We start from the raw sequence: 27,266 nt of genomic DNA, 5'->3' as shown, positions 1-27,266 counted from the left end.
ATGTTGCTGTGCTCTCTGCTTCCCATTTTTCTATCCACTACGTAAGTCCTCTCTTTGCGGCTCAGGTGGTACGGAGAGCACGTACACTAAAAATAAATCAAGTAAACCAAATTCATGTGCTCAGCGCCGGCACACTGCAGGAGAGCACCGCACCAGGGGAGGTGGCGTAAGCGGACAGTCTGTGAATTTGCATGATCTCCAAGTGTTTCGCTTGCAATCGTCAGTCGCTTTTGTTTGTTCGTTGCGTTCAGTTCCAACGGAGACAGTTTCTTTATCAGAAAATGCTGTGCTCAGTGAGAGCTTTGCTGATGCTGCTGCTGATGATGCTGCAGTACATTGGCCCGGCGTTGAGTCAGCCCTATCCGAACTATCATGCGGACTTTGTGGACATCGATCAGCACAGCAAGGAGCCCAAGTGGTGGCAAACCGGCGCATTCTATCAAATCTATCCAAGGTCATTTAAGGACAGCAATGGCGACGGCGTGGGCGATCTGAACGGTGAGCCAGAGCGAAAGAACAAAGCAACTAGTAAAAGAGATACTGAAAGTGATAAACATTTTTAGGCATTGCGGATCGTCTGCCATATCTGAAGGAATTGGGCATTACGGCCACTTGGCTATCGCCCATTTTTAGCTCGCCCATGGCGGACTTTGGCTACGACATTGCCAACTTTACCGAGATAGCGCCTATCTTTGGGACCATGTCCGACTTCGAGCGACTCATTAAGATCGCCAAACAGCTGGATATGAAAATCATTTTGGACTTTGTGCCCAACCATTCGAGCGATGAGTGCGATTGGTTCAAGCGATCGGCGGCAGGCGAGGCGGAGTACAAGGATTTCTATGTGTGGCATCCCGGACGTATGGTCAACGGCACTCGCCAAACGCCTAGCAACTGGTTGAGCGTGTTCCGCGGCTCCGCCTGGGAGTGGCATGAGACTCGCAAAGAGTATTATCTGCATCAATTTCTCAAAAAGCAACCCGATCTGAACTATCGAAATCCCAAAGTCCGGGATACCATGAGGGTGGGTTGAAGATATCTACTAATCTTTGATTAAATGGCCTCTGTCTAGACTTATTCTTGACCGGCAATAGAGATCTTGACTGTTTCGAGGTCTCGCATCGACTGATGTAGATGCATCTTGACTGATCTCAAGTTGATCTCAATTGGCATTGTCCGATATGAACCGATTTCTAAATGAACGTCTCTGATTTTGTCACTATTTTTTTTTTCTCGCAGAATGTGCTACGCTTTTGGTTGGCCAAAGGCGTTGCCGGCTTTCGCATTGATGCAGTGCCGAGCGTGTTTGAGATAGCGCCCGATGCTGCGGGTCAGTATCGCGATGAACCGCGCAACGATTGGGTCAATGATCCCGATGACTACGGGTATCTGCAGCACATCTATACGGTGGATCAGCCAGAGACACTGGCCATGGTGTACGATTGGCGTGCCGTGCTCGATGAGTTCAAAGATGGCGACGAGCGCATCTTGCTGGCGGAGACCTACTCACCCATCGATATTGTGATGCAGTACTATGGCAATGCAACGGCTGAGGGTGCTCAGCTGCCGTTCAACTTTCTGCTGATAACCGAAATCTCAAACAAGTCCAACGCGGTGGACTATGCTCAAACCATACAAAAGTGGCTACAGCACATGCCGCAGGGTCGCACAGCCAACTGGGTGGTAGGCTTTCCTTCTGTCCCTTCGTGCTTAATCCCTTTCTAAGATTCTATTCTTTTCTATATTCACAGTTGGGCAATCACGATCAGTCGCGTGTGGGCTCGCGTCTTGGCGCAGATCGCGTGGATATGTTGAATATGCTGATCACCACATTGCCGGGCGCCAGTGTAACCTATCAGGGCGAGGAGCTGGGCATGACAAATGTGTGGATATCATGGAAGGACACTGTTGATCCCTCGGCCTGCAATACTAACGCCAGCATCTATGAACATTTCTCACGTGATCCCGAGCGCACACCCTTCCAGTGGAGCGGCGATGCCGACGCCGGTTTCAGCAATGCCAGCAAGACATGGCTACCCATTGCCGGGGATTACAAGCAGGTTAACGTAGACCAAGAGCGCCAACAGCCACTCAGCCATCTCAATATCTACAAGAAGTTGCTGCAACTCAAACGAACGGAGAAAACTCTGCAACTGGGCGATGTTGAGGTGAAGGCCTTAAGTGGAGCAGTTCTGGGAGTGAAACGGTGGGTTCACTATGGTTGCAAAACGAATCATTTGTAATTAGTCAAAATATTCCTTTCATAGCTTCCGTCAGCATGACTTTACCTATGTGACATTGCTAAACATCTTCGATGGTATTGAAACAGTCAATCTGAATCAGAGCTTTTCTGATTTGACAGCTCAAATGGAGGTGGTGGTGGTATCAGGCAACTCTAAGCGTAAAGTGGGGTAAGTAGTTTATATATTAATTATCAGATTGAGAATATTTAATTAGAGACTCAATATGACCAATGGGATAGATTTCCCATTTAAATTTATCCTTTTATTCAATGAAATATATTTTTATAAAATTTCAATTTGGAGTCTATAAAAATAATTATACTTACATCTTACGCCCATTTCATTTCATTAAAATGAAGCAAATTCCTTAACATTCCTCTCCACATTTATAAACTCCTAACTCTAACATATATTAACAATCGACAGGTTTAGATTGTACTTTACATTTCCATCCTGTTTTTTAGATAATTATTATGATCGGTTCACAAAGTGAGAACGAGTACATATATGGTTTTGTCCGTCTGTCCGAATAGCATTATATCTTTGGCCATACTTACAAAGAAAATCGATAATATAGCTGACCTCCCAAATGGCAATAATTAACAATATTAATATTTTGCAATTATCGTTGGTTTCTTAATAAGTTATAACTTCTAGAGTATTATGGCTTTTTTTAGTTATACTCATATGTCAAGAAAATCGAAAGAAATTCAGATGGTTTAATCTAGATTTGAGACTTCTACGCTAAGTGATCTCTGCTCAAAGCGATCTGATATATTAAAGATTGTCTTCAAATTTTATTTTTTTTCCTTAGCGATCTCATCGATAGCAGTTCTCTGCAGCTGCTTCCCAAGGAGTCGTTGATTCTGAGAAGCACATCCATTTATTACACGTACTATGTGAATGGAGAACATCGTAAGTTGCCGGTGCTGGGCATTTATCTGGTGTTGGCTCAAGTGGTGCTCTATCTGAACTATTGTCAAGTTCTCACACTCAATCGCAGGTGGTAGTCATTTTTAATAATGTGAATACTCATAGCCAAATAAATATTTACAAACATTCGATGCACTTGATGCTTATCAATCTAGTTGGAACGTTCGCTGGGGAGCACGATGAGTATATAAAGCTCTGCGAAATCGCGCATATAATCAGTTATGGCGCATTTATTCAAGTTAATAGTCACGTTGTTGTGCTTGGGGCTGCAGTGCGGCCTGGGCCAGGCAGCTGCTGTCGATCTGGAGAGCGCGAGCAGCAGCAGCAGCAGTGAAGCTACTCGCGATTGGTGGCAGGTGGCGCAGTTTTATCAGATCTATCCACGCTCCTTCAAAGATTCGAATGGCGATGGCATCGGCGATTTACAGGGCATCATTTCCAAGCTGGATTATCTCAAGGATCTGGGCGTTACGGCCACTTGGCTGTCGCCCATTTATACCTCGCCCATGGCTGACTTTGGCTATGACATTGCCGATTTCTTTGACATTCAGGCGGAATACGGCACGCTAAAGGACTTTGATGAGCTCATTGCGGCTGCCAACGAGCGTGGACTTAAGATCATACTCGACTTTGTGCCCAACCACTCGAGTGATGAGAACGTCTGGTTCGAAAAGTCGGTGCGTCGCGAGAAGGGCTACGAGGATTATTATGTGTGGCACGATGGCTACTTGAATGCCACCACTGGCCAGCGGGAACCGCCATCCAACTGGCTGCAGGCCTTTCGAGGCAGCGCCTGGGAGTGGAACGAGCAGCGTGCCCAATATTACCTGCATCAGTTTGCTGTGAAGCAGCCCGATCTTAACTATCGCAATCCCGCGGTGGTGGCTCAGATGAAGCGCGTCCTCACCTACTGGCTGGATCGTGGCGTTGCCGGCTTTCGCATTGATGCCGTGCCCTGGTGCTTCGAGGTGGTCCCCGATGCTCAGGGTCGGTACCCTGACGAGCCGCTGAGCGGCTATACGGATGACCCAGATGATTCGTCCTACCTGAAGCACATCTATACCCAGGATCTGCCCGAAACCGTGGACATGGTGTATCAGTGGCGGCAGCTGCTCGATGATCACAAGCGCATTCATGGCGGCGATACGCGCGTCCTTATGGTGGAGACCTATTCGGGCCTGGACTATGTCATGGAGTTCTATGGCAATCGCACCACAAAGGGCGCTCAAATACCCTTCAATTTTCAATTTATTGTCGGCGGGGAAGGCGATAAGAACAACACGCAACTGAATGCTGTCGGCTTTGTGAAGATCATTAATAGCTGGCTAAGCCAGATGCCAGCGGGCCAGACCGCAAACTGGGTGGTAAGTATTAAGTATTAGTTGATACATATTAAGTATTTAGTTCATATTATAATCTATGCAGTGTCAGACTTCAGAGAGCAATAATCATAAATTCCTGAGTTCAAATACTTACAGCTTATACATTAACTAGACTTGCTTTTGTTTTTCTTAGAATCATTTACCTATTTTAATTGATTTAAAATTTGTAATATTGCCTAAGGGCAGGCTCATCTTTGAGTATTATATAGTATTATTTTCGATTCTATATATGCACTATGTCATTAATCAGCCGCTAACTTTAAATGTGCCTCTATTCTCAGATGGGAAACCACGACCAGCGTCGCGTGGGCAGTCGCTATGGGGAGGATCGCATCGATTTGATGAATATGCTGCAAATGTTTTTGCCTGGGGTGAGCATTACGTACCAGGGTGAGGAGTTGGGCATGACGGATCTGGATATAAGCTGGGAAGACACGCGTGATCCGGCTGCCTGCAATTCCAATGAGAACATTTACGAGCAGTTTACGCGAGATCCCGCCAGAACGCCCTTCCAATGGAGCAGCGAGCAGAACGCCGGCTTCTCCAGCAACAGCACCACCTGGCTGCCCATCAATCCGAACTATTTGACGGTCAATGTGGAGACAGAGAGTGCCGCCAATACCAGTCACCTCAAGCTGTACAAGCTGCTCGTGCAGCTGCGTCAGTCCAAGACCCTCCAGTACGGAGCCACGCGATGTGCTGCCGTCAACGACAATGTGGTGGCCATCAAGAGATCGCTAAGTGGACAGCCAACCTATGTGCTAGTTGCCAATGTGCTGGGTACCAGTGTCAGCGGCGTGGACGTGGCCAGCGTGCTCTATGCCTCCGGCAGCTACAAGATTACGCTGCTCAATCCGCAAGCCCAGGCAGCCGTGGGGTAAGTTAGCTAATCAATAGCTCAATTTAAAGCTGACTTTTATTTCAATTTCTGCAGCGACAGCGTCACGTTGAGCAGCCTGAGTTTGCCGCCGTATGCGGCTCTGATTGTGGAATCTGTTTAGGTGTCCCTTAAATTATTTGCCTTGTCATAAGTTATCAAGAATATATGTATGTGTGCGTGTGCTCGCATGTAAAAGTCATTGGGAAAACTTTTCAATTTGGGGTCCCAGAATCTGGTAACTTATTATAAATTATTAGAGAACTTTGTCTGCCTCAAGTATGCCCATCCCACTCCAACCACAAGAAAAAAGAAAAAATGCCATTAGACGTGATTGATAAGACACACAAATCACGCATACGCAGCGTTGCAGCAGACATCAAAACACCTCCGACTCGCTGGCTGTAAATTTGCGCTCACATCCTTGCTGTTGACGTTGGCCGTCGCCCTGGCCCTGACAACTTCCCCGGCCAGCCACATTATAGGTGAGTAGGTGTGGTTGTGGTGTGGGCAGGACACGACCAGAATGGCAAACGACAGCAAAAAGCGACTGGGGTTAGCTTTTTAATTTACTCATAAAAAATGAAGTGAAATTATTATTAGCTTTCACCTCAGGGCAATACTCATGATGTGCTTCAAATTTATGTGCATTTCTCTCTACCACAAAAACATGCCCTGAAATGTAACTTGAACCTGTTAGCCACAAATTAGGCACGAGCTGCGGCAAAAAAAAAAAGCAAATACGCGAGGGTAGGGTTGGTAATGCCCTAATTCACGCTGGAACTCAATGTATACAAGTAAGTCGCGACGAGGAACTCCCAACTTGGATACCCTGAACCCTCTTCTTTCAAATCCAAATGAAGCTCGCGCTACGGGCTCGTTTGAGTAAACAGTAATAAAAATATATTTAAAAAAACAGAACAGTTCCCTCAATAAGATTCGAACCCATAAGAGACCGCACTAGAAGGCGATTGCTATCAATTGAAAGATACTTGACATATACTTATATACTATTCAAGAAGCTACATGTCAAATTTTGTGACTCTAGCTCTTACAGCTAGACCTAACAGATTTTATAAAAAAACATTATCTCGATATTCTTTTTGATTGCTTGTAAACGGGACATGCTATTTATTATCGAAAACAAACTCGTACTGTGCATTCACTGGGACCTATATTCCATATTTCAAGCTCTTAAATGTTCTGAGAACCTTGCGTTTATATATTCGGATAGACGGACGGACAAACTGACGGATAGACGGACGGACAGACAAACGGATATGGCTAAATCGACTTAGCTATTGATGCTGGTCGAGAATATATATACTTATGGGGTCGGAGATGCTTACTTCTGCCTGTTACATACATTTGAAAAAACACATTATACCCTTTGTAACCATTTTTAATGGGTTCAGGGAACAAATATCCTCTAAATAGTTAAGTGTGCATACATTTCTGTACTCCACATTATCTTTAAATTAAAGTAGTAAAATACAGAAAATTACTGTGTACTCTGGAGCCAGAATTGGGGAATATCTAACTGATGGAAAAGCTTGATAGTTGGATGTTTACTGTAGTGAATCTAAATATCCACCCCGAGAGTGAAGAACTAGCGTAGATAAATGTTAAATGACACGGCTCGAATTAGGATTGTCCGACTTACATCACTAGCTTTATTTACACAAGTAAAATGTTCTTATGCCCATTGTTTATGAATTTTTCACGCATAGAAGGAGGTTTTTCTTTAATCGATATACCGCTGTCATCACTAAACATTGCATTCCATCTTTCTGTTGTAGGCCATACATATAGGAATATATGTATATAGGAACCAACCGGTTCGGACCACTGCATCACCACTCTGGAATAGTATCATACTGTTCTATAGGAAAAATATGTCGAAAACTAAGTTTGTCGTTCTTGGTCGTTTCTAGCCATGTTCGTCTGTCTGTACCTCCGTCCGTCTTTCCGTATATATGAGCGTGTCGACCTCAGATCCTATAATATGTAAAAGGAATAATGCTATGGTAACATATGTGGACTCACCTTGAAAAAGAACCAAACAAATGCGGTCAAATTTGGTGACTAGCTCAAAACCCATCAGATTTGCACGATTTTTATCGATTGCCTGGAAACGGGGTAAGTTATCGCTTATCGGAAACAATCTCCTCCTGCGCAGGCACTGGAAGGACGTATACCTTAAATTTCAAGTCTCTAGCTCTTATAAGTTCTCAGATCCATGCGTTCATACATACGGACAGACCGACATGGCTAGATTGACTCGGCCTATTTATGCTGACGGGTCGGAGATGCTTCCATTCGCCTGTTACATACTGTTGCACAAAAACATTATACCCGTTTAACCCATTTTTAATTGCTTCAGGGTATAATAATCTTATCTCTTCAATTGTGTAAGTCTGCATAAGCCGAGTGGGCCTCTGTAGTAGTTACAGATATAGACATCATATTGGCTATAACGACAATTTATAATATTAAGCCAACAACTTTATTGAAAACTTTAGTTTTTTCGCAATCTTTACTCTGTTCGGTCTATTTGCTACAATTTTCTTCAGCATTTTTGCTGTTGTCAAATGGATATGGGTCCTGGCGGTATAACTTTACAGCTATGTTAAAAAGATCCGTTGGGCTCTCCGCCTAATTCAAAAAGGGGACCTAAATGATAGATTGTCGATTTTCAACAGGCGAAAGCAAGAAACTGGGAATAAGATGAAATAAGTCGTTAAACACATGCCATGTGTTCAATTTGTATTTAACCCAAAGCTTATTAAAGGTGCAACAATTTAAAATAAATTAAAATGTAAAAGATAAAATCCTTTTATTAACTATCTAACTATCAAGCTTACCAGCTCTGAATAATTTCAGTAAATTGTATGTGTTATGTTGTATGTATGCGCTGTTTAGTATTTATTATACCCTGAACCCATTAAAAATAGGTAAAATGGGTATTTGTGCAAATGTATGTAACAGGCAGAAGGAAGCATCTCCGACCCCATAAAGTATATATATTCTTGATCAGCCGAGTCGATCTAGCCCCGTCCGTCAAGGATCTCCGAACCTATAAGAGCTAGAGACTGAAACTATTAGCTGTAGGTCCTCCTAGTGCCCGCGCAGATCGAGTTTGTTTCCGATATTCGATAACTTGCCCCGTTTCCAAGTAATCGATAAAAATCGATATCGAAATCCTGTTTTTTGAGCAATTTCGGCAAATAACATGAGTTAAAGTTACCAAACTTGACATGTAGCTTCTATATATATAGTATTTTTCATTTATACCTATCGCCTATCGGAAGAAGAGGGTTCAGGGTATCCCCTAGTCGAAAGCTCCCGACTAGAACCTCTTACTTGTTTTTTATTTAAAAAAACGACAATTTTACTCCAAGATGTGGCAACTGACTGGGCTATTTTGGGACTATGTGATTCGGGGTCTGATAGTTTCCTTTGAGTCTCGTTTGACCTTTGCTCTATTAAATTCACTGCTATAATATTATTTAGTGTCAAGTAAGTTTAAATCCTTATATTTTTTTTATATTATGTCTTTTTGTCTGCCGCCTGTCTGCCCTTTAGACCGCAGTTCTTGAAGACTTTGCCAATGTAACACTAATAGGAAATGATTGATTAGGCCTGTTACATGCAATTGCACCCGTTTATCACAGTTATAAATCAATATATGGTATTTATAATAGCACTATACATACATATATAGACTATACATACAAATGAATTCCCCCCGCTTATAATAAATAATTAATAAAACGAAATGTTCGATTATCAAACTTAAATGCGAAATTGTTGTATATATTTGTATCTGTATCAAAAACTAAAGTTCAGTCATCTTTTTCTTGTCATTGCCTTCCAGCGTGAACTTCGGAAAATTAGCAGTCTGTGCCAAAGCGGCTTACAAAATATATATAAAAATTGTGTAAATGGCGGCGTGACTCGCCAACCCATTAAAAGGGTCGCAGACACAATCTGCGCCGGGGCTGGCGACTCCTTACTCTCGTTTACGTGACCTGAAGCCCAAAAAAAAAAACAGACCGAAAAGAAAACCAACAAGAACTAAATATGTATACATCTGAAAACCGCAAGACAAGGCCGAGCGCCACCTGGCGGGGGAAGCCTACCTAGGGCGGTATTTGCTTGGTTGGGCTCCATTCTGTGTGCATTTTATATTGTGAAGATAATGAAGTTAATTTCCCGAAAAGAGGGTGCTTAAAAAATCAACGCATTTCGCATTAAGTTGAAGATGGGTTTCAAAGATTTACGATGAAGCAAGCCGAAAACTTTTACCTCATCCTACACCAAAACTTTGAAATGCATTAAGTTTGTAATCTGTGGTAATTTCGTAGGCAGCACGGAAGGAAACAGTGGCACATTTACTAAATGTATTCCAGCTACAACAGCGTTTGCATATTAATTTTGTTTGCACACGGAGCGTATGCGTAATATTTGAGTGCGCATCACCTTTGTCTGGTTTCTCTAGTCTTCCAGGTATTTCTAGCCTAGTTTCTGTTGTTATTATATAGTTGTAAACGAGCCTCGATGTTTTTTTCTGCTTTTCGATCTACCCTATGCCAGGCACGTACATATTTGGTCAGGTGGGCACACAAAAATTACAATAACCTTTCGAAGCATTATATGTATATTTGAATTTATGCTGCTTAAAGACTAAGAATACATGGCCAATTGACTTACAAATTCTGGTGAAGGTTAAACCACATCAAGTTATTTCAGTTACGACTATTTGTTATCAGCTTTTTATACCCTGAAAGCGATTGAAATGGGCATAAACGGTATAACAAGCTATTGCAAATGTATGTTACAGGCTGTAGGAAGCATCTCCAACTCCTTAAAGTATATATATTCTTGGTCAGCATCAACAGCCAAGGTGATCTGGCCATATTCGGGTATTTGTACAATTAATGCTCTCAATATATCTTAGTGTTGGGCACTCCCGACTTGTAAACTCTTACTTGTTTCTTTTGTATTTGAAATAGTTGTAATACCTAAGGGTTAGGCCTTGTGAAACAGCTAAAAAAAATACCTCACCCATTTCATTACTTCAGGGTTACTCAGTGTCCAGTCCGGACAATATTTACCCGAGATATTCAAAAATATCATCAAAAAAGTTGAATTTTGAACCGACCCCGATTTTGAGAAAAAACGTGATGAACCCCTTGCTTTTTTGTCGGTTTGGGTCAAAATTTAGATTTTCATTTTTTTTAATGCCAATCCAAAGTAGCGATCCTTACGAGTACAAAATAGTATAACATTACAAAATCTGACATTTTTTGGCCGAGATATTCAAAAAAATCATCAAAATAGGTTGACTTTACAAACGAATCAATTTTTGGTCAACAACTTTTTTCTACCCATCGATTTTTAATTTGTTTGAATGCCAGTTAATTGTAGGGATCCATACGTATTCAAAAAGGTAGAACATTTTAAAATCAGACGATATTTACCTGAGATATTCAAAAAGAGCAACAAAAAAGTGATGTACCCCATTGCTTTTTTGTCGATTTGGGTCAAAATTTAGATATTCATGTTTCAATGCCAATCAAGACAGTCTATCGTTAATTGCACCACAAACATAGCTCAAAACCGCTGTGTAACCGAGGCAAAGGGTTCGGATGGGCGCTTTCGCCATTGGCCCCGCTAATTTAGACGCCACTCACGTAGCTGTCACCAAAACGATGACACTTAAGTCCAACTAAAGGGCAATAAGCGAGAAGAGACCACTTGGCATCGCTGCCTTTCGGTGTGAGCATAATGGGATTAGGCATACGAATTTGCGTATTTCAAACGCATCAGTCAAATCAGTGAATCGATTGAACACTAATTTCATGTAATCAAATTCAAATATCTCGTCACCTAGTTTCAGTCACTAAAATGAACAGTGATTGATACAATTAAATCAAACTATTGGATGCATAGGTAAAAGAAGTTGATGACAATCAAAAAGAGAAATGCTATCTTTATAGTTTTAAATAAATTAAGAACTTTTTCAGACATAAAATATACGATATAAAACGATGTAAATTTTAAACACAACTTATTAATAAATTGAGCTTTCTTCCGAATCATCTTATTTATTTGTCTTTTGAACCTCTTGAATATATGATAACAGCTTTATTTTTTGAGAAGAGCCTGTTTCCGTCAACTCAGTCTGCAAATCCGACAAGGTAATCCGGAGAGGTACTTAAACTAAATACCTGTAAGTGACCCACTTGTGACGCAGTGAAGTTGTGTTTTCACCTGGGTCACCTGTACGCACTTTAAAAATGTTCAACTATTGTACGGCTATTTTTAGTCGAGAAGCCCATCCATTACGGCAAAATGTATATTTGGGGAAGACTTTGTGGCTTGCGCGTTATTTGCCTTGCATGGCTAGCGCCAGAACATTAACATGTGTAAACGCAATTTAATTATCTTTAGCATAATTGAAATTTCACTTACAGAAACCTAACCCATGCAAGGGTACAGCTGCGAGGGTCAGTTGATGAGATATCGTTTTTTGAGTTATAGAATCCATTATACAAACAAGTAAAAGCAGTTGGTGTTGGTTGAAGAGGATTCAGGGTATCCCCTAGTCGGAAACTGCCTCCCCCCACGAAGAAAGCCTACAGCTCTTGACATCTTAGAGACATGACTTATAGATATTTATATATAGATATTTATTACGGCGACACAGATGTTCTTCTGGTGAATTAAAAGTGAAGAAATTTGAGTATGAAACCGAATGATCAATCCTCCTTCCTGACCTCTAGATCCATTTATATAACTCAATTTCTTTGAGTACATAGGAATCAAATATATTTATTTTTTTTAATTCTTTCGACGTTCTCGACTAAACAAAATTGTTGTCCGCTAAGTAATTAATTGCAAGAAACTGCGAAGCCATCAGCCAGCCCTCGTTAGGTGCCTTTAAACTTCAAAGGAGGCCAGGACATCGTGTGAGGTCGTCATTTTTGTGGGACTAGGCCCCACTTATCTCTGTATTTACTTTGTGTTACGCATACTTTGCTTTTCGGTTAAGCAAGCAAAATATAAAGTACCAAATACTAGATGGTTCGCAGCTCGACTTTAATTTTTGTGTAAACACTTTAAATGGCGACCCCCGTAACGAGTCCCGCGTCTTGCAGGAAATTACATGAGTGTGTCGAGCACTTGAGCCTATCTGCGAGCATGTCTGTGCGTGTGTGTGTGTGTGTGTGAGGGTGCGTGTGTGTATGACTGAGTGGTTTGTTTGTCGATTTGTTTCTTTATATATTTACACAAGCTTCGGCATATTTGCTTTGAGCAATTGGAACAAATTGCGATAGCAAATTAAGTTGGTTGGGCTTATAAAATAAATCCAAGTAGAGGAACTTTGTTGCAGTTAACTGGCACTCATAACCAGACCCTCTCCAGCAGCCAAGCTAAGGCCGTTGCTTTCAAACAGAGCCCTAATAAATAAATATAATTGAAAAGAGTTTAAGTTTGTCAATTGTCAAGTAGAGCTAATGACTCACCCCTCTGCCTTTGTGGAGTTCAGGCTGCGAATCTGCAGCGTCAAGTGAGATGGCAAAGTCTTGTCAAACTGGTCAAGATCAATTGTGGTGCCGCTGCTGCCTAAGTTGGCCACATAAACAATGCTGGGAGATCCAGACAAGTAGCTGGGCAGAAATAAAGATAGAGATTGTTAGAAAACATAGACAGAGGATTAAATGGAACAAGCAAACACGAGACAGTATTTGTATCTAGATTTTTAGAGAAGGTCATGCTTTCGCGGATTGCCCGCTGCCAAAGAGGTCTATGTCCAAAACGCTTTAATAAATGAAATAAATTTAATATACTTAATAATATATAAAAGCAACTCGGTTTGATGGCAATTTTTTCCATACATAAGCACGATGCTTGTGAAGTAAAATCTCCACTTAAGAATCGTAAAGTCTTCAACTTGACATAAGATATCTTGATAAATAGGAATGTTTTTTAAATAAGAGCTGAATTTTATGCATGCAGAAAAGTAAGATAACTTCATGATTAAGAAAGTAGAAGGCAAAGCCTTCGACTTTGCTTGTAGACCGGATCAGGTAAATATATGTATAAGGTTTTACAAGGTCGGAAAAATTAAAAACTAATGTCGCGAAACGCGCTGTTTCGCTCTGGCGCCCACAGCCCTGATTATATGAAAGCTTTCTCATTTTGCACTCAGAGTCTTGTCAGGCTTAAAACAAACGAACTATTTCCCCACCTGACCCCAACCCAGGATTAATCCTTAGATCGATTGTGTGAAGGACAAAAAAACGGAAAAGTATGTCTGTGAAGGGTGTGAACGGAAAACCTGAGAGCTCCTGAACTCTTATTACTTTAGCTAAGTTTACCTCTGCTAATTAAGTTAAGTTAACCACTCACCGCTTAACCACGAAGACATTTTCGTTGAGCACGGCATATTTGGTAGCGCCATTCTGTAGGGTTTTGGAATTCTTACGCAGTGCCACCAGCGACTTGTATATCTTTAGATGTGAGCGAGTGGCCGCCGATTGCACCTCCACATTGACCGTTTCGTAGCTATCGGCAAGGGGAAGCCACGTCTTAGCGGCTGTGGAGAAACCCGCATTGGTGCCACTTGTCCACTGAAAGGGCGTCCGTGATGGATCGCGTGTGAACTGTTCGTAGAGGTCCTGGTTGGAATTGCAGGCAGCAGGGTCTTGAGTATCCTCCCAGCTGATCCAACCATCCGTCATGCCCAGCTCTTCGCCCTGGTAGGTGACACTTCCGCCAGGCAAAATCATGACCAGCATGTTCATGGCATCCGTGTTGGCCACCCCATAGCGACTGGCCGCTCTGCGCTGATCGTGATTGCCAATCACCCAGTTGGCGGTGCGTCCGGCAGGCATGTTCAGCAGCCAGTTGTCCACAGCTGTCTTAATAGAGCCTGCCGAGACGCCGTTACTCGCCGGCACTGTAATCAGATTGAAATTAAAGGGCAGATGAGCCCCCTCCACCGAGCGATTGCCATAGAACTGCATGGTGTAGGCAGGCGGGGCGTATGTCTCAATAAGAAGTACTCGAGTCTCCCCGCCGTAGATGCGCTGATGGTCGTCCATCACAGTGCGCCACTGATAGGCCATGTCGATGGTCTCAGGTCTGTTCTCGATCAGCTCGCTCTTCAAATAGTTGCGATTGTCCACGTCGTCGGTAAGGCCACTCACTTCTTCATCCGCATACTGGCCATTCTCATCCACCTCCACCTCAAAAAGCACTGGCACCGCATCACATCGGAAGCCTGCGACGCCCTCGTTTAGCCAATAGCGCAGCACGCGCTTCATCTGAGCCACCACATCCGGATTGCGATAGTTGAGATCTGCCTGCTGCACCGCAAACTGATGGAGATAGTACTGCTGGCGCTCCTCGACCCACTGCCAGGCACTGCCTCTGAATCCCTGCAGCCAGTTGGAAGGAGGCTCCCGCTCTCCAGTTTCTGCGTTGACCTTCCCGTCGTGCCACACATAGTAGTCCTCGTAGCCCTTCTCCCGCTTCACAGACTTCTTAAACCATTCGTTCTCATCACTCGAGTGGTTCGGCACAAAGTCCAGGATAATCTTCAAATCCAGCTCGTTGGCTTTCTTGATAAGCGTTCGAAAATCCTCCATTGTGCCATACTCCGGCTGTATGTCATAGAAGTCGGAGATATCGTAGCCAAAGTCCACCATGGGAGACTTGAAGATGGGCGATAGCCACGCAGCTGTCACGCCCAAGTCCTTAAGATACTCCAACTTGCTAGTAATGCCATTCAGATCGCCGATGCCATCGCCATCGGAGTCCATGAAGGAGCGTGGATAGATTTGATAGAACTGCGCTGTTTGCCACCAGTCCTTCGAGTTGCTTTCTGTTGTTGTTGTGTCCTGGCACGTCTGGCCAAGAAGCACCAGGCAGAGCAGGGGAATAAGCACTTGCAAAGGTTGCATTTTAATCACTTGTCCGGTAGACGGTCAGAGCCGTGCTTTTTATACAATCGGCCAGCTATAAGCTTACGCTGACCAGCTCAACTGGGCTTAAATGATAAAACACGCCTCAAGTAGCCAAGGAATTTGCCAAGCACTTAAGCGGTAAAGTTTGAGAGTCAAGTACACACTAAAAAAGGTTGCGACAAGTGGGTGCAAAAAAAAAACTAATCTCAAATATTCTTGAAACGGTTAAGTGCGAATTTTTCGTGGAGGTTTAGGAGGTTCAGTTTTTTAGACCTAAGGTAGAAGCCAACATACCCTTTCCCAATTGCTGCCCTATACTAGTTTTCTTTCGGTTTTCTTTGACTTCAAATAAAAGTTCTCCTCTTTTGCATTATATTTATTTAAATTTATAATTCTCTCATACAGTCATTTTTGCAAGGCTAGTCCCTATCGAATTTTAGTAGAATGTCTGATTGTGTATACCCTTCTTCATTTAGTTATACCTTATTTGAACTTGCTTAGGCTGCGGACATTGGCAATTTCCACTGTTGAAAGCTTATCAGTATTCTGACTTCCAGCTCGTTGGGTATATAAGAGCCCCTGACCAGCTATACAGCTGTACAAAATGATTTCAAAGAACACGTTTGCCTGGCTGAGTCTTGTTATTTTGGCTGCCGTTGGGCAGGCATGCCAGGACACATCAGCCACGGTAAGCACAAAGGACTGGTGGCAAACAGCACAATTCTATCAAATCTATCCACGCTCCTTCATGGACTCTGATGGCGATGGCATCGGCGATCTGAATGGCATTACTAGCAAACTGGAGTACCTTAAGGACTTGGGCGTGACAGCTGCGTGGCTATCGCCCATCTTCAAGTCTCCCATGGTGGACTTTGGCTACGATATCTCCGACTTCTTTGACATTCAGCCGGAGTATGGCACATTGGAGGATTTCCGTGCGCTTATAAAGAAGGCCAACGAGCTGGATCTGAAGATTATTCTGGACTTTGTGCCGAACCACTCGAGTGATGAGAACGAATGGTTTAAAAAGTCTGTGAAGCGGGACAAGGGCTATGAGAACTACTATGTGTGGCACGACGGGAAGATCAATGCAGAAACTGGAGAGCGGGAGCCCCCCACGAATTGGTTGCAATACTTTCGGGGAAGTGCCTGGCAGTGGGTCGAGGAGCGTCAACAGTACTACCTGCACCAGTTTGCGGTGCAGCAGCCGGATTTGAACTATCGCAATCCGGATGTGGTGGCTCAGATGAAGCGCGTGCTGCGCTATTGGCTGAACGAAGGCGTCGCTGGCTTTCGATGTGATGCGCTGCCACCACTGTTTGAAGTGCGCCCTGATGAGCAGGGTCAGTTTCCCGATGAGGTGGTGAGTGGTGCCACGGAGGACACGGAAGATCGCGATTATTTGACGACGACGTACATTGAGAACCAGCCAGAGACCATTGACATGGTGTATCAGTGGCGCGAGGTGCTCGATGATTATCAGCGGATTCACGGCGGCAACTCGAGTGTGCTGCTGATTGAGACATACTCCCCAGCCTGGTTCACCATGCAGTTTTATGGCAACCGGTCGGTAGATGGCGCTCACCTGCCCTTTAATTTCAACTTGATAACTGTGATGGAAGAGAGCGGATTGAGTGGCAGCAACGTGCAGAAGGCCATTGATCTGTGGCTGCAGAACATGCCCGCCGGACGCACAGCCAACTGGGTGGTGAGTGGTGCAGAATGTTCTGGAGCTTGTTGAGATCAATATTGAAACAGCTGCTGCTTTTTAGCTGGGCAATCACGACAAGCGCAGGGCGGCCAGTCGATATGGTAAGGAGCACATTGATGCTATGAACATGCTGGTCATGATTTTGCCTGGCGCCAGTGTCACGTATCAAGGCGAGGAGCTGGGTATGACTGATGGCCAAATCAGCTGGGAGGACACTGTTGATCCCTGGGGCTGCAATTCCAATCCAGAAATTTACGAGAAATACACCAGAGATCCCGCACGCACGCCCTTCCAATGGACAAACGGCACAAATGCTGGCTTCTCAACTGGCTCGAAGACTTGGCTGCCTCTAGCTGCCGACTATGAGGCTATCAATGTGGCCACGGAATCCGAAACGGAGCACTCCCATTTAAAAATATACAAGTCGCTGGTGGCGCTGCGCCGCAGCCTGAAAACGCTGCAAAATGGTGCCACCAAATACGCGGCGATTACTGAGGATGTTTTCGCCCTGAAGCGGTGGGTTGGCGTTGAAAATCCCCTTTAAAATGAAAATGTCAGTTTATTGGACACACTTGTACCAACTTTCTTTCGTATCTTTAGTTCACTTTCTGGAGCTGCCAGCATTGTGTACGTGTCCAACTTTGGCACGGCAGATGTCTCAATCAATCTGGAAGAGTTCGACAAGTCCTTGCCGGCCAGCTTGCAACTGCTCGTGCGCAGCTTGGAGTCGAATAAAACAGAGGGGTGAGCAAATATATAATGTACTTACATGTTACACAAACTAATACCGCTTTTATTCTGTAGTGTCGGGTATGCCACCCAGGAGCTGCTGCTATTGGCTGGAGAGGCTTTGGTTTTAAGCACGGGATAATTCATATGCGGTTGAATCAGTTAGTATTTTATTGATAGTTCTTTGTTTAATGCTTTGTAAGTTCTCGTAAATATATGCCACCCAACAAGATTTATCGGTATTTAATTTATGTATGTATACATATATATACTATATAATTTAATGTATTTTAATTTTCAGAGACATTCAGTTATATGTGTAAATATGACTTGTATTTTCATATTAATTTCCTTGTTTTATTTTGTATTTTTTATACATTTATTACACACAGAATATTTAATACACATGCATTTTGCTAACAATTAAACTCTTTTTAATTTGGCTAGACTTTTTTTCAATTTTTTAATGTTTACGCGAATTAATTTTATTTGCGGGTTTTCCTTATCACCTCTTCATATCAACTTATATCAAATATTCTTTATAAGGGGTAGAAATGCTAAACTGCAGCACATTCAATAATTACGAATACACAAAAAGAACGTACAACTATATTATTTTAGGTATGTATATGTACGTGTAAGTTGGTATATGTACAGCTCGCTTACAATTAAATGTTGGCTCTGGACGCCCTTTTATCCACTTAACAATTAAATCTACCATGTTGCTGGGCTCAAACAGCAGAGTAAACGCAATTGTTAAGGCGCCGTCATTGCCGCTACGTTGCAAGGGGGTTGCGGGTGTGTTGCATATGCTACACGCAACCCCTTTGTAACATAATCACACCAAAATAAAAATTCACTCAAGTGCGCAAGATGTTACTTAGGTTACGACTTAGCCTAACAGTTAGTACGAGTACAAGATTAGATTTGGTTTTGGGTTCAGAAACACACACATTTTTGAAATTATATCACATTTTTTTCTTTTTGGTAATCTTTGCTGCGATTGCAAGCAAACCACATGCTCTATAACTAGTTAAGCTTAAAGATAAAACATTTAAAACGTTTCGCAATTATACAATTAAATGTGGCTGACAATTTTATTTGACTCTTCGTTGGGGTTATTGTTAAAATTGTTGCAACTCGTTTTTTTTTGTGCAACAGATTTTTCACAATATATCTTCCAAGTGGCAATGCAATCAGGGCAGGGAGGTTGTCTAATAACAATTATAAGCGATTAAAAAAACAGCATTAAATGTCCTAAGAAATCAGCGAAAGAAAATAAACCATTAAAAGAATGAAAATTAATTAATTTGTTCAGAAATGCAATATGTTTATTGCGAAACAATAACGTTTAAATTAAAAATAAAACTGCAAATAATAATCCTTTAACTAAAAATAGATACATAAAGTATTGAAATAAATCAATTCTCGAAATATATATTTCTTTATTATAATATATTTATTTTAATCGCTAAAACACAAATAAAAATGAAATATATATGTTAATAAAACAATAAAATCATATTTTTAATACATGCCAGAATTTAAATTTAATTTAGTATTTAATAATTTAATTTTCATATATCTATTTTGATTCAAATTATATTTATTTCTCACTATAGCAAATAATAACCTTTAAATTGAAAACATCAAAAACTAAGTATATAAATCCATAAAAACTAAAACTTTTTATATTAATATAAATTTATTTTTATACCAATTTAAGATATTTAACACTATACCAAAGAAAATATTTAATATAAAAAAATATATAAAGGACGAAATATTCTTTTTATTTTTTTGAATATACAACCTTGCAAATAAATGGTAATACTCTTTATATTATTTGAAAATTTCAACCTTTCATTCCCTAGACCACTCTGTATGCATTTTAAGATTTCTATCTAAAGATACCTTCACTCATCCTTTAGCTGCAGCCAATGGCTGACCACAGCTTAAACTGGAATTGCGGAACGCTTCTTGCCGCTTCCATTGCCGATCGTTGTGGCACTTCCGTTGCTACTGCCAGTGCTTGCAACATCGCTGCCATTGTTGTTGCTTGCGGCAACTTCACTCGCTGCCAGTTGCGATTGATCCGCTTGAGCTGGATTGAAAAACTCAACTTGTTGCTGCTGCTGTTGCTGTTGCTGGCGTTGCTGCTCCTTTAGCAGCTGCTGTTGCAATTGCTGTGCGTTTAGCTATAAATTGGTCTGCAGCACTGGCGCTCGTCTGCTTCCGTTTGATGTGGCCGTGGGCACAACTTCCGTTGCGGATGTTCCATCCGTTGAGCTAACCGAAACCGTCGATGCCGTTGTTGCTGTTGCTGTTGCTGTTGCTGTTGTTATTGCTACTGTTGCTGTTGTTTCTGTTGTTGCTGCTGCTGCTGTTGCTGTTGGTGCTGTTGGTGTTGCTAATGGACTGCTGGCCATGTGCTTGTTTGCCGTGCTGACTACCACAACAACATTGGCCTGGCCATGCTGCTGATGATTGATTTTGTTGTTGTTGGCCACAACCTGCTCGTCGGTTGGCTCAGTGCCACTGCCATTGGCCGTGGGCGTGGGCGTGGCCGTGGTTGTATTATTTGGCACGTATTGATCGGCATAAGGTATTTGGTTGTAAGCATTGCAGTCGAGGGACGCAAATATGCTGGATAACGCAATCGTCTGTGTGGCCATTTCGCACAATTTTTTGGCCTTAATCGAGTGCTCTGCAAAAGATCGCCACACATTGTTGATGGACCGGGCAAAAAAGCGGGCTCGGGTACCTACCTGTTTCAGTGGGCGTGATATGTTTTTGTAATTTCTCCTCCTGTGCACAGGTGGCGGCAGTCACGACCGCAGCGGCCATCATTGAGGATGGGCCAGTTCCCGCGGTGCGATGCATGTTGCCATAACGCGGGGGCATCATGCTTTGGCGCACATTACGCTCCGGTCGAACGAGTATTATGTAGAGCTGCGTATTAAGAGAGTGAGAAGTGGAAGGCGAGTCAGTACAAAGACTTGTAACAGTAACAGTTACAACTTAAATTAGCCCACATTTGCTGGGGCCCTTCATTAATCATACGCCCCATTGTACGTTCCCTATTTATGACTTACGCTACGACACGCCCCCAACAAAGCTGGAATACTGGCGCCATTAGTAATATGCCGTTTTTTGCGGTCGCGGTAATTATTACCAAAGGCCACTGACACTGCGACGGCGCTCAACAATTCCAGGCCATTAAATTGTCAACGCTCCTCGCTGGCCTTAGCCGAGGCTCAATGTAACGTTAAGCTCTTGCGTTACGTAACGCGCTGCCATTTCCGGTCTGCTGTGACATTGTTTGCCAGCCATTTGCCGCCGTTTATTATTGTTTTTCTTCTACAAACAAACAACGGAACACGGCACAGGAAGCAGCACAGCCGGACGCGAACTCGGACCAGCCGGCACCAGGCAAAGAAATACACAAAAAGGCAGCTCCGACTCGCCGGCAAATGGTGGTCGGAAGTTGCTTACTAGCCTGCCCCCACTTGTGTGCCTCGCCCCAAGGGGGCATCGCGCAGCGTCGGGCAGCCAGCTACACGGCTTGGATCTGGTTTGTTGCCTTAGTTCAGTGATCCCAGTTGCTTTGTGCTGGACTATTTGTTGTGGTCTCTTTTGTAGTTGGCAAAACAGCAAATACTAAATTGCATTTTTATGGCTTGAGGTGTTTATGGCAGCCACCTGCGTGAAAACATGTGTGCGTACGTCTTGGCTTGGTTGCGACTGTTAGTATAGAGGAAAGTGTGCATTATGTGACACCTGACAGCTATGTGGGCCCACAACCCTTCATTGTGCTGGTTAATAACGACAACTGCGCTTAGTATTTATTGCACGGTAGAAAAATTTTATGATAACTAGTTGGGAATTTCTGCCCAACAAAGGCGTTGTTAAGACAAAGTTCAGAGATACAGAAGTTAAGGGAAGTTTCTTCTTATATATTATTTGCGCCATCTACATCTAGGATGCTAGCTTTTCAAAAATGTTCGTACATAAAATTCTCTGTTGGCGGACAGCGAGCGTCAGGTATTTTTGTGAGCTTAAGGGAATGGTGTGGCCCGGATAATAATGGCTGAAGAGAAAATTTCCGCCCAAGAGGGACATCCGCCTAAGTGTTATGAGTGTCCGTTAGAAAAGTTCTCACTGTATCATTGAATCGGCAAATTAGCTGACAATAGAAAATGTCGAGCTGCCTCAGAGAAATGTGAAAAATACAGGTAATTTAATGCAGTCGCCCTTTTGCAGAAAATCGAAGGAATCTGAAGCTGATTAAAGGTAAATTACACAGCCGGTTGCAAGAGAGGGGTATTTCAAGTATTTGGAGGTATCCTCATAAAAAAATATCGAACAATTTGTTGTCGCGTGCATGTCTCTTAAACAGATGTGCATATCCACAAAAATATGGTCTATTTGATGGTTTCCTGTTCCAACTTTCTGTCTTGAGATTCGGATGGATATATTCGTTAGCCCAGGATTTGGTTCTAGCCTTAGTTCGTCATTTATTTTAAAATTATTAATGAAGAATTAAGTTTTAAATTTTTAAGCCGTGAAAATATGAATAGGGAATTTTTGGATTAAACTATTTTGGAAAAGGAATATGGTTCAGTTTGTACTTCAGATCATATCATTATACTTAGGTTCATATATTTAAGTTAGGGCATTTGTTATGTCAGCTCGGGTCTTATTTGCACTAATTTGTTTGACAACAGAGCAAGCCTGAGGACATCTAAAGTAATTTCTTGTGCAGTTGCAACAGCAAGAAAAAGCCCAAAGTGAATCCCAAGTTCGGCATTTAATGGCAAACTTTAAGATGTCAACTAAATGTTACAATTTTAACGAAGTGCGCCTTTGGGCCAAGTAAGTTGTAAATCTCCGAAACTGTCCAAGTAAGTTGTTAGTGAACTTTTATGCGCACAGTGCAGCCAACTCAAGCCAAATCCTCCGCTAATCCCCCACCAAGAGCCAAATTCTTGGCCCCCAACAGCCATAAATTGCTAAAGATATTATGCTCGTCTTGCGGTTCGCCGCAATTTAATGGCTAATAATGAAGCATTATTAAAAATGTTGTGGAAATGCCATGAACTCCTGGTCAAGGGAGTGAGAATAGTAAGACAAGTTTGGAGTTCATTGCACAGTGCTTGCACTTTCGTCTGTTGACACTTAAAGCTACTTAGTTGGACGCTTCAATATTGCAAGAAGATGTGGCAGGGCGAGATGTATCCAAGAAAGTGCTTTATGTAAATGTAAATGTTATCAGCACGGGATAAGATTGAATACAGAATACCTCAATTATTAATAGGAAAGATAAGCAATTAATGGGCGCCCAAAGTGGCAATCAATTGGCGCTTTTTCAGACAACACATAAATTATTAATTGCCGCTCGTCTTACCTTTGGCGTGAATAGACACGCAATCGTCACGCTGGCGGACAGGCTAATTGTCACCGACATGCTCGTTATTCGCAGCGGCACGTGATTGGCAGTTCCAAAGTACAGCGGCACAAAGGCCAGCCAAATGACGCAGGTGGTGTACATGGTGAAGCCTGGAATTATTCAATGAATGCAGAGCACATTAATGCCAAAATCTATTACAATCTCATCTTATTCAAATATACATCAAAAGCATTCTATTCATAATAGATGCTAGGAACTCACTCTTATAATTTAGGGACAGCACTTTAAACTTTAATTTAACTTCGACTTGAAGCTTGGTAATATCTTAAACTTAAGTGCAAAAAATTATATAAATAGTACAATCTTAAAACCAAAGATGTATATAATTTATCAACTAATTTTTCGCTTGGTAAAGTTCAAAAGATATTGAACGATTCCAGCGAGCATTACATTTGGGCTTTAATTAATAAATAAATTAAATTAATTGCAAGCTTAATTCGAATCTGAAAGTAAAATATCGCTCTAGAAAAAAAAACTCTAAATACCACAAATATTTCAAACAGCTGCAATTAAATTTTATCTTAAGTATCGTATCGTGTAACTTTATCTAAATTTAAAGACACAGAATCAAGACACATAAAAGTAAAGTATTATGGCTAAGCGCTTGCTGTTTATAGGCAATATATGGTGGAGTATATTAAAAATAAGCATAATTATATAGAGTACTTACCGATATGCTTAGATTCATTGAAAGCCTCGGGTATCTTGCGGGTGAGCACAGCATAAACGGTGCACACCACAATCAGGAGAATGGGATAGAAGAACGCAATCATGTAGGAGGCGTCTATGTAGGAGTCGCACACCAGCAAGTTATCTTCGCGTGTCGGATAATGATGCATGGCGTGTGATGGGGCAATTACCATCCAAACGCCATTAATGAGTATCTGCAACGAGAGCGCAACGCAAAGTTAAGATAAATGGGTGCTGCATGAGCGTGCGGAGAGATCCTTCACCCACCTGTACAGAGACTAGGCACGTGCAAATCACCAGCTGCGATTTTGGGCTAATGAATGAGGGCCGTTTAGCTGACTGTTTGCCAGCCTTGAAGATGCGCGCTATGCGATTAGTTTTGGTCAACAATGCGGCATAGACGACCGTGAAGCAGAAGCCCACGCTAAAGCTGCAAGCAGAGGGCATGACAAGATAGTTTGACACGATGAACTTATAGCTGCAGTCCCACACTCACACACTCATACACACACACACTTACCGCTGAATGGCGCAGACAATATTCGTTGGCTTCAGTACGAGGGCAAAGGTTACGCCATAGCACATAAATATGCCAGCGAGGAGTATGTAGCTCAGCTCACGACCAGATGCGCGCACAATGGGCGTGTCGTTGTGCCTGGATGGAAGATGGTTGGGCGAAAGAGCGAGAGCACAAAGTTATAATAGCTATATAAATACCAATACCAATGCAATGCCAATTAAACGAACTTGAGTCCTTGCAACTGGCGGAAAGACATAAAAGTTTTAAAGTGCCACAAACACACACACACACACAAACGCGCGCACACTTTGCATTTGGTCACACAGAGAACTCAATTAAACTCACACAGATGCAGTTACGCAAATGCATACACAGACGAAAACTCACCTGACAAACACGCCCACGACAAAGAAGGTTATCAATATGCCTGTTGCACTGAACGCCATGGCGCCAATGGCCCAAGCGGACTCGGGTCTAAGGTAAACCTCCGGTATGGGACGACAGTACTGCTTGTGGGCATCGGGCAGCGTGCCAAGTTTGCAAACGAGGCAGTGCGTTTCGTCAACCGGATGCCGTATCTGCAATTTTCGCAAAATGAAAATAATATACAAATATTAAATGATGTGCAATTAGTAATTATTGGGCACTGCCCGACTCTGTTGCAACAAGAACTAAATGAGGAGCCAGAGCAATAAATGATGGGCAAAATAAAAATCATGAGTATAAAGAGCTTCTTCTTAAGTTTACTTCGATAGTAATTGATGGTTTTAAGAAGAGAATGCAGACTCACGGCATCTATACTGATTTCAGTAAGGCTTTCGACTCTGTTAACCACTCCTTTCTGCTTCATAAATTATGCCTTGTCGGCTTCCCAGTCAATCTCTTCAACTGGACCGCAGAGTATTTGCGTAACACCACCCAAAAGGTTCTTTACAAAAATTTACATTACAAGATTACATACGAAATATTATAAGGGAAAAGCCGAGCAAACACTTTGAACAAAAGTTAATCTCTAGAGAATAAGATTCATGGGATTTTCTGCGTATTGAGCTACACTTAAATAAACTGTGCACTTGTTATACATTTATGCAAGTCAAGAAAAAAAAAACACAAAAATCAATAGAATTTTCAAAGAGTTTTTAGAGTGTTTTTTTTTCTGTAAAATTCATTGAATACCCTTAATGCAGTTCGCCGTAAATGAATGATGCAGCTCGTTTTCTGAATGAATTTAATGACATGCCTTTCAAGCCGCACTCTTCGCACAGTTTGCATTTTTTATGGTCCTGGACATTGAGCATGGAACCTATTCATGCTCTAGTTCTCACAATAATTCACTACATTACATTTCAATCAGGACAAAAGCCTTGCAAATAAATTACGAATTTTGCGCCACTTTCTTGCGGCAAGCCCCAGTTTCCCATAAGCTTAAAACAAGCGACCAGCTGAATGCATTCCATTGCATTAGAGTTGCTTTCAATACTAAATATATGGTAGAGTGAAAGAAAGAGGGAGTTTCACTTACTTGATAAGTCGTACAATTGAAACAGTGCCAACAACAGCTCTCGCCCTCAACGTATCTCTTGGCCTGACCACGCTCGCAGGGCAGACTGCAAACAGATTCCGGTGGCTTCGGATGCAACAGCTTGAACTTTACCTCTGGAGTGAGCAAACGAATCAGCATAAGTAGCAACTGGCTGTGAGTGCCACCTGTTGAGTGGTGTCTACTTACCGGACATATTCAGGCGCAGTTCGCCCTCGTAGTACTCGCCCACCTTGACCCAGCGGTACTCGCCCGCCACAGACTGCTTGAAGTGGATGATGTTATAGCGCGCGGGTCCGTCGCCGTTGCCGTCGAAGCGAAAATCATCGCCGCTGAGGCCTGCACACAATAAATGTTCGGGGTTAAATGCGTTTATGGCTTGGCGCCCAGCACCAGAACCATGACTAGAATCAGAACCGTGAACCCGCAGCCCAAAGCTAGAGCAGGCTTCTGCTTATCAGAAAATTGACAATTTGCGCGTTTTGCGTCAGTCGGCGGACTGCCTGCCGCCTGCTGGCTGCTGGCTGCTGTCCTGGCCTAGGCTGGGCTTTCTTATATAATTTATTGAATTTCAAATTGAGTTCAATGACGATGACAAGCAAGTCAATTTTCCACTCGAAAGCATGGCCAATGCGCATTGTGGGCACAGCTATGACTATGACTATGACGGCAGCTGGAATCCCCACTGTGAGCCTTGGATATAACCACTTAAATTATTTGCGCAACACTTGCGACATCGACACGCGCTCACACACTCAAACAAAAAACAAAACCAGAAGCCGTCATCCAAATTATCCTATAAAACTTTCGTTAAACATTTTAGCAACCGCTTGAATTATGCAGCTTTCCAAAGCACTTTTAGTTGTTTCAATTTTATTTCAATCGTTGTATCTATGCCTTCTCATTGGCCCTTAACATAGTTACTGACAGTATTTGATATATATATATATATGTACATACATTCCAGAGATTTACTAAGAGCATATACCCATGAGCGTAAAATCTGAAAGCGTAATTTTGTAATTATGTAGTCTGCCGGCATGAGTATGCGTAGTACTCATACGCGAAGCGTAAACGGGACTGAATCAAATGAGTAGGAGTAGCAGGGGCGGCTGAGGCCAACATCATATGCGAGTGTATTGGTTGAAAATTTAAGCTCACGTAATGGGAGTACTCTAAATTAATTCATTTTAA

General features: G+C 42.4%; 5 protein-coding genes across 6 annotated transcripts in view; 3 read left to right on the top strand and 2 right to left on the bottom strand.

The window, feature by feature from the left end:
- Positions 1-224: 224 nt before the first annotated feature.
- Positions 225-3,307, top strand: Mal-A5 (Maltase A5). Its single transcript, XM_064696056.1, has 6 exons — positions 225-498; positions 564-1,024; positions 1,240-1,683; positions 1,752-2,206; positions 2,268-2,411; positions 3,058-3,307. Exons 1-6 carry the CDS (start codon positions 282-284, stop codon positions 3,251-3,253), a joined length of 1,917 nt encoding a protein of 638 aa, XP_064552126.1. The 5' UTR covers positions 225-281; the 3' UTR covers positions 3,254-3,307.
- A 75-nt stretch (positions 3,308-3,382) lies between these two features.
- Positions 3,383-5,637, top strand: Mal-A6 (Maltase A6). Its single transcript, XM_064696057.1, has 3 exons — positions 3,383-4,540; positions 4,840-5,435; positions 5,493-5,637. The coding sequence occupies exons 1-3, from the start codon at positions 3,398-3,400 to the stop codon at positions 5,557-5,559; spliced, it is 1,806 nt and encodes a 601-aa protein (XP_064552127.1). The 5' UTR covers positions 3,383-3,397; the 3' UTR covers positions 5,560-5,637.
- A 7,060-nt stretch (positions 5,638-12,697) lies between these two features.
- On the bottom strand, positions 12,698-15,431 carry LOC135437946 (maltase A1-like). Its single transcript, XM_064696059.1, has 3 exons — positions 13,854-15,431; positions 12,968-13,111; positions 12,698-12,901 (listed from the first exon to the last, which is right to left on the bottom strand). The coding sequence occupies exons 1-3, from the start codon at positions 15,407-15,409 to the stop codon at positions 12,835-12,837; spliced, it is 1,767 nt and encodes a 588-aa protein (XP_064552129.1). The 5' UTR covers positions 15,410-15,431; the 3' UTR covers positions 12,698-12,834.
- Positions 15,432-15,978: 547 nt separating this feature from the next.
- On the top strand, positions 15,979-18,084 carry Mal-A8 (Maltase A8). Its single transcript, XM_064696058.1, has 4 exons — positions 15,979-17,120; positions 17,185-17,639; positions 17,724-17,867; positions 17,928-18,084. The coding sequence occupies exons 1-4, from the start codon at positions 16,017-16,019 to the stop codon at positions 17,992-17,994; spliced, it is 1,770 nt and encodes a 589-aa protein (XP_064552128.1). The 5' UTR covers positions 15,979-16,016; the 3' UTR covers positions 17,995-18,084.
- Positions 18,085-19,644: 1,560 nt separating this feature from the next.
- mtt (mangetout) overlaps positions 19,645-27,266 on the bottom strand; it is a 76,853-nt gene continuing 69,231 nt past the window's right edge. Inside the window, exons 9-17 of one of the 2 annotated variants that reach the window (XM_064696048.1) lie at positions 26,262-26,411; positions 26,055-26,188; positions 24,920-25,110; positions 24,533-24,667; positions 24,280-24,442; positions 23,993-24,206; positions 23,260-23,411; positions 20,621-20,804; positions 19,645-20,559 (exon numbers count right to left, since the gene is read on the bottom strand). In XM_064696048.1, the coding sequence (XP_064552118.1) occupies positions 20,051-20,559; positions 20,621-20,804; positions 23,260-23,411; positions 23,993-24,206; positions 24,280-24,442; positions 24,533-24,667; positions 24,920-25,110; positions 26,055-26,188; positions 26,262-26,411 (1,832 nt within the window). In that variant the 3' untranslated portion in view covers positions 19,645-20,050. The remainder of the gene's footprint in view (positions 20,560-20,620; positions 20,805-23,259; positions 23,412-23,992; positions 24,207-24,279; positions 24,443-24,532; positions 24,668-24,919; positions 25,111-26,054; positions 26,189-26,261; positions 26,412-27,266) is intronic. The other variant, XM_064696047.1, reaches the window with a different exon arrangement.

This window comes from Drosophila montana, unplaced genomic scaffold (genome assembly GCF_035044405.1).
Source record: "Drosophila montana isolate Dmon_TW-CO22-7 unplaced genomic scaffold, ASM3504440v1 contig_3833_1, whole genome shotgun sequence".
Lineage (NCBI taxonomy): Eukaryota > Metazoa > Arthropoda > Insecta > Diptera > Drosophilidae > Drosophila > Drosophila montana.
Note: the sequence above shows the minus strand (reverse complement) of the source record. Positions and strands in the feature narration are given on the sequence as shown.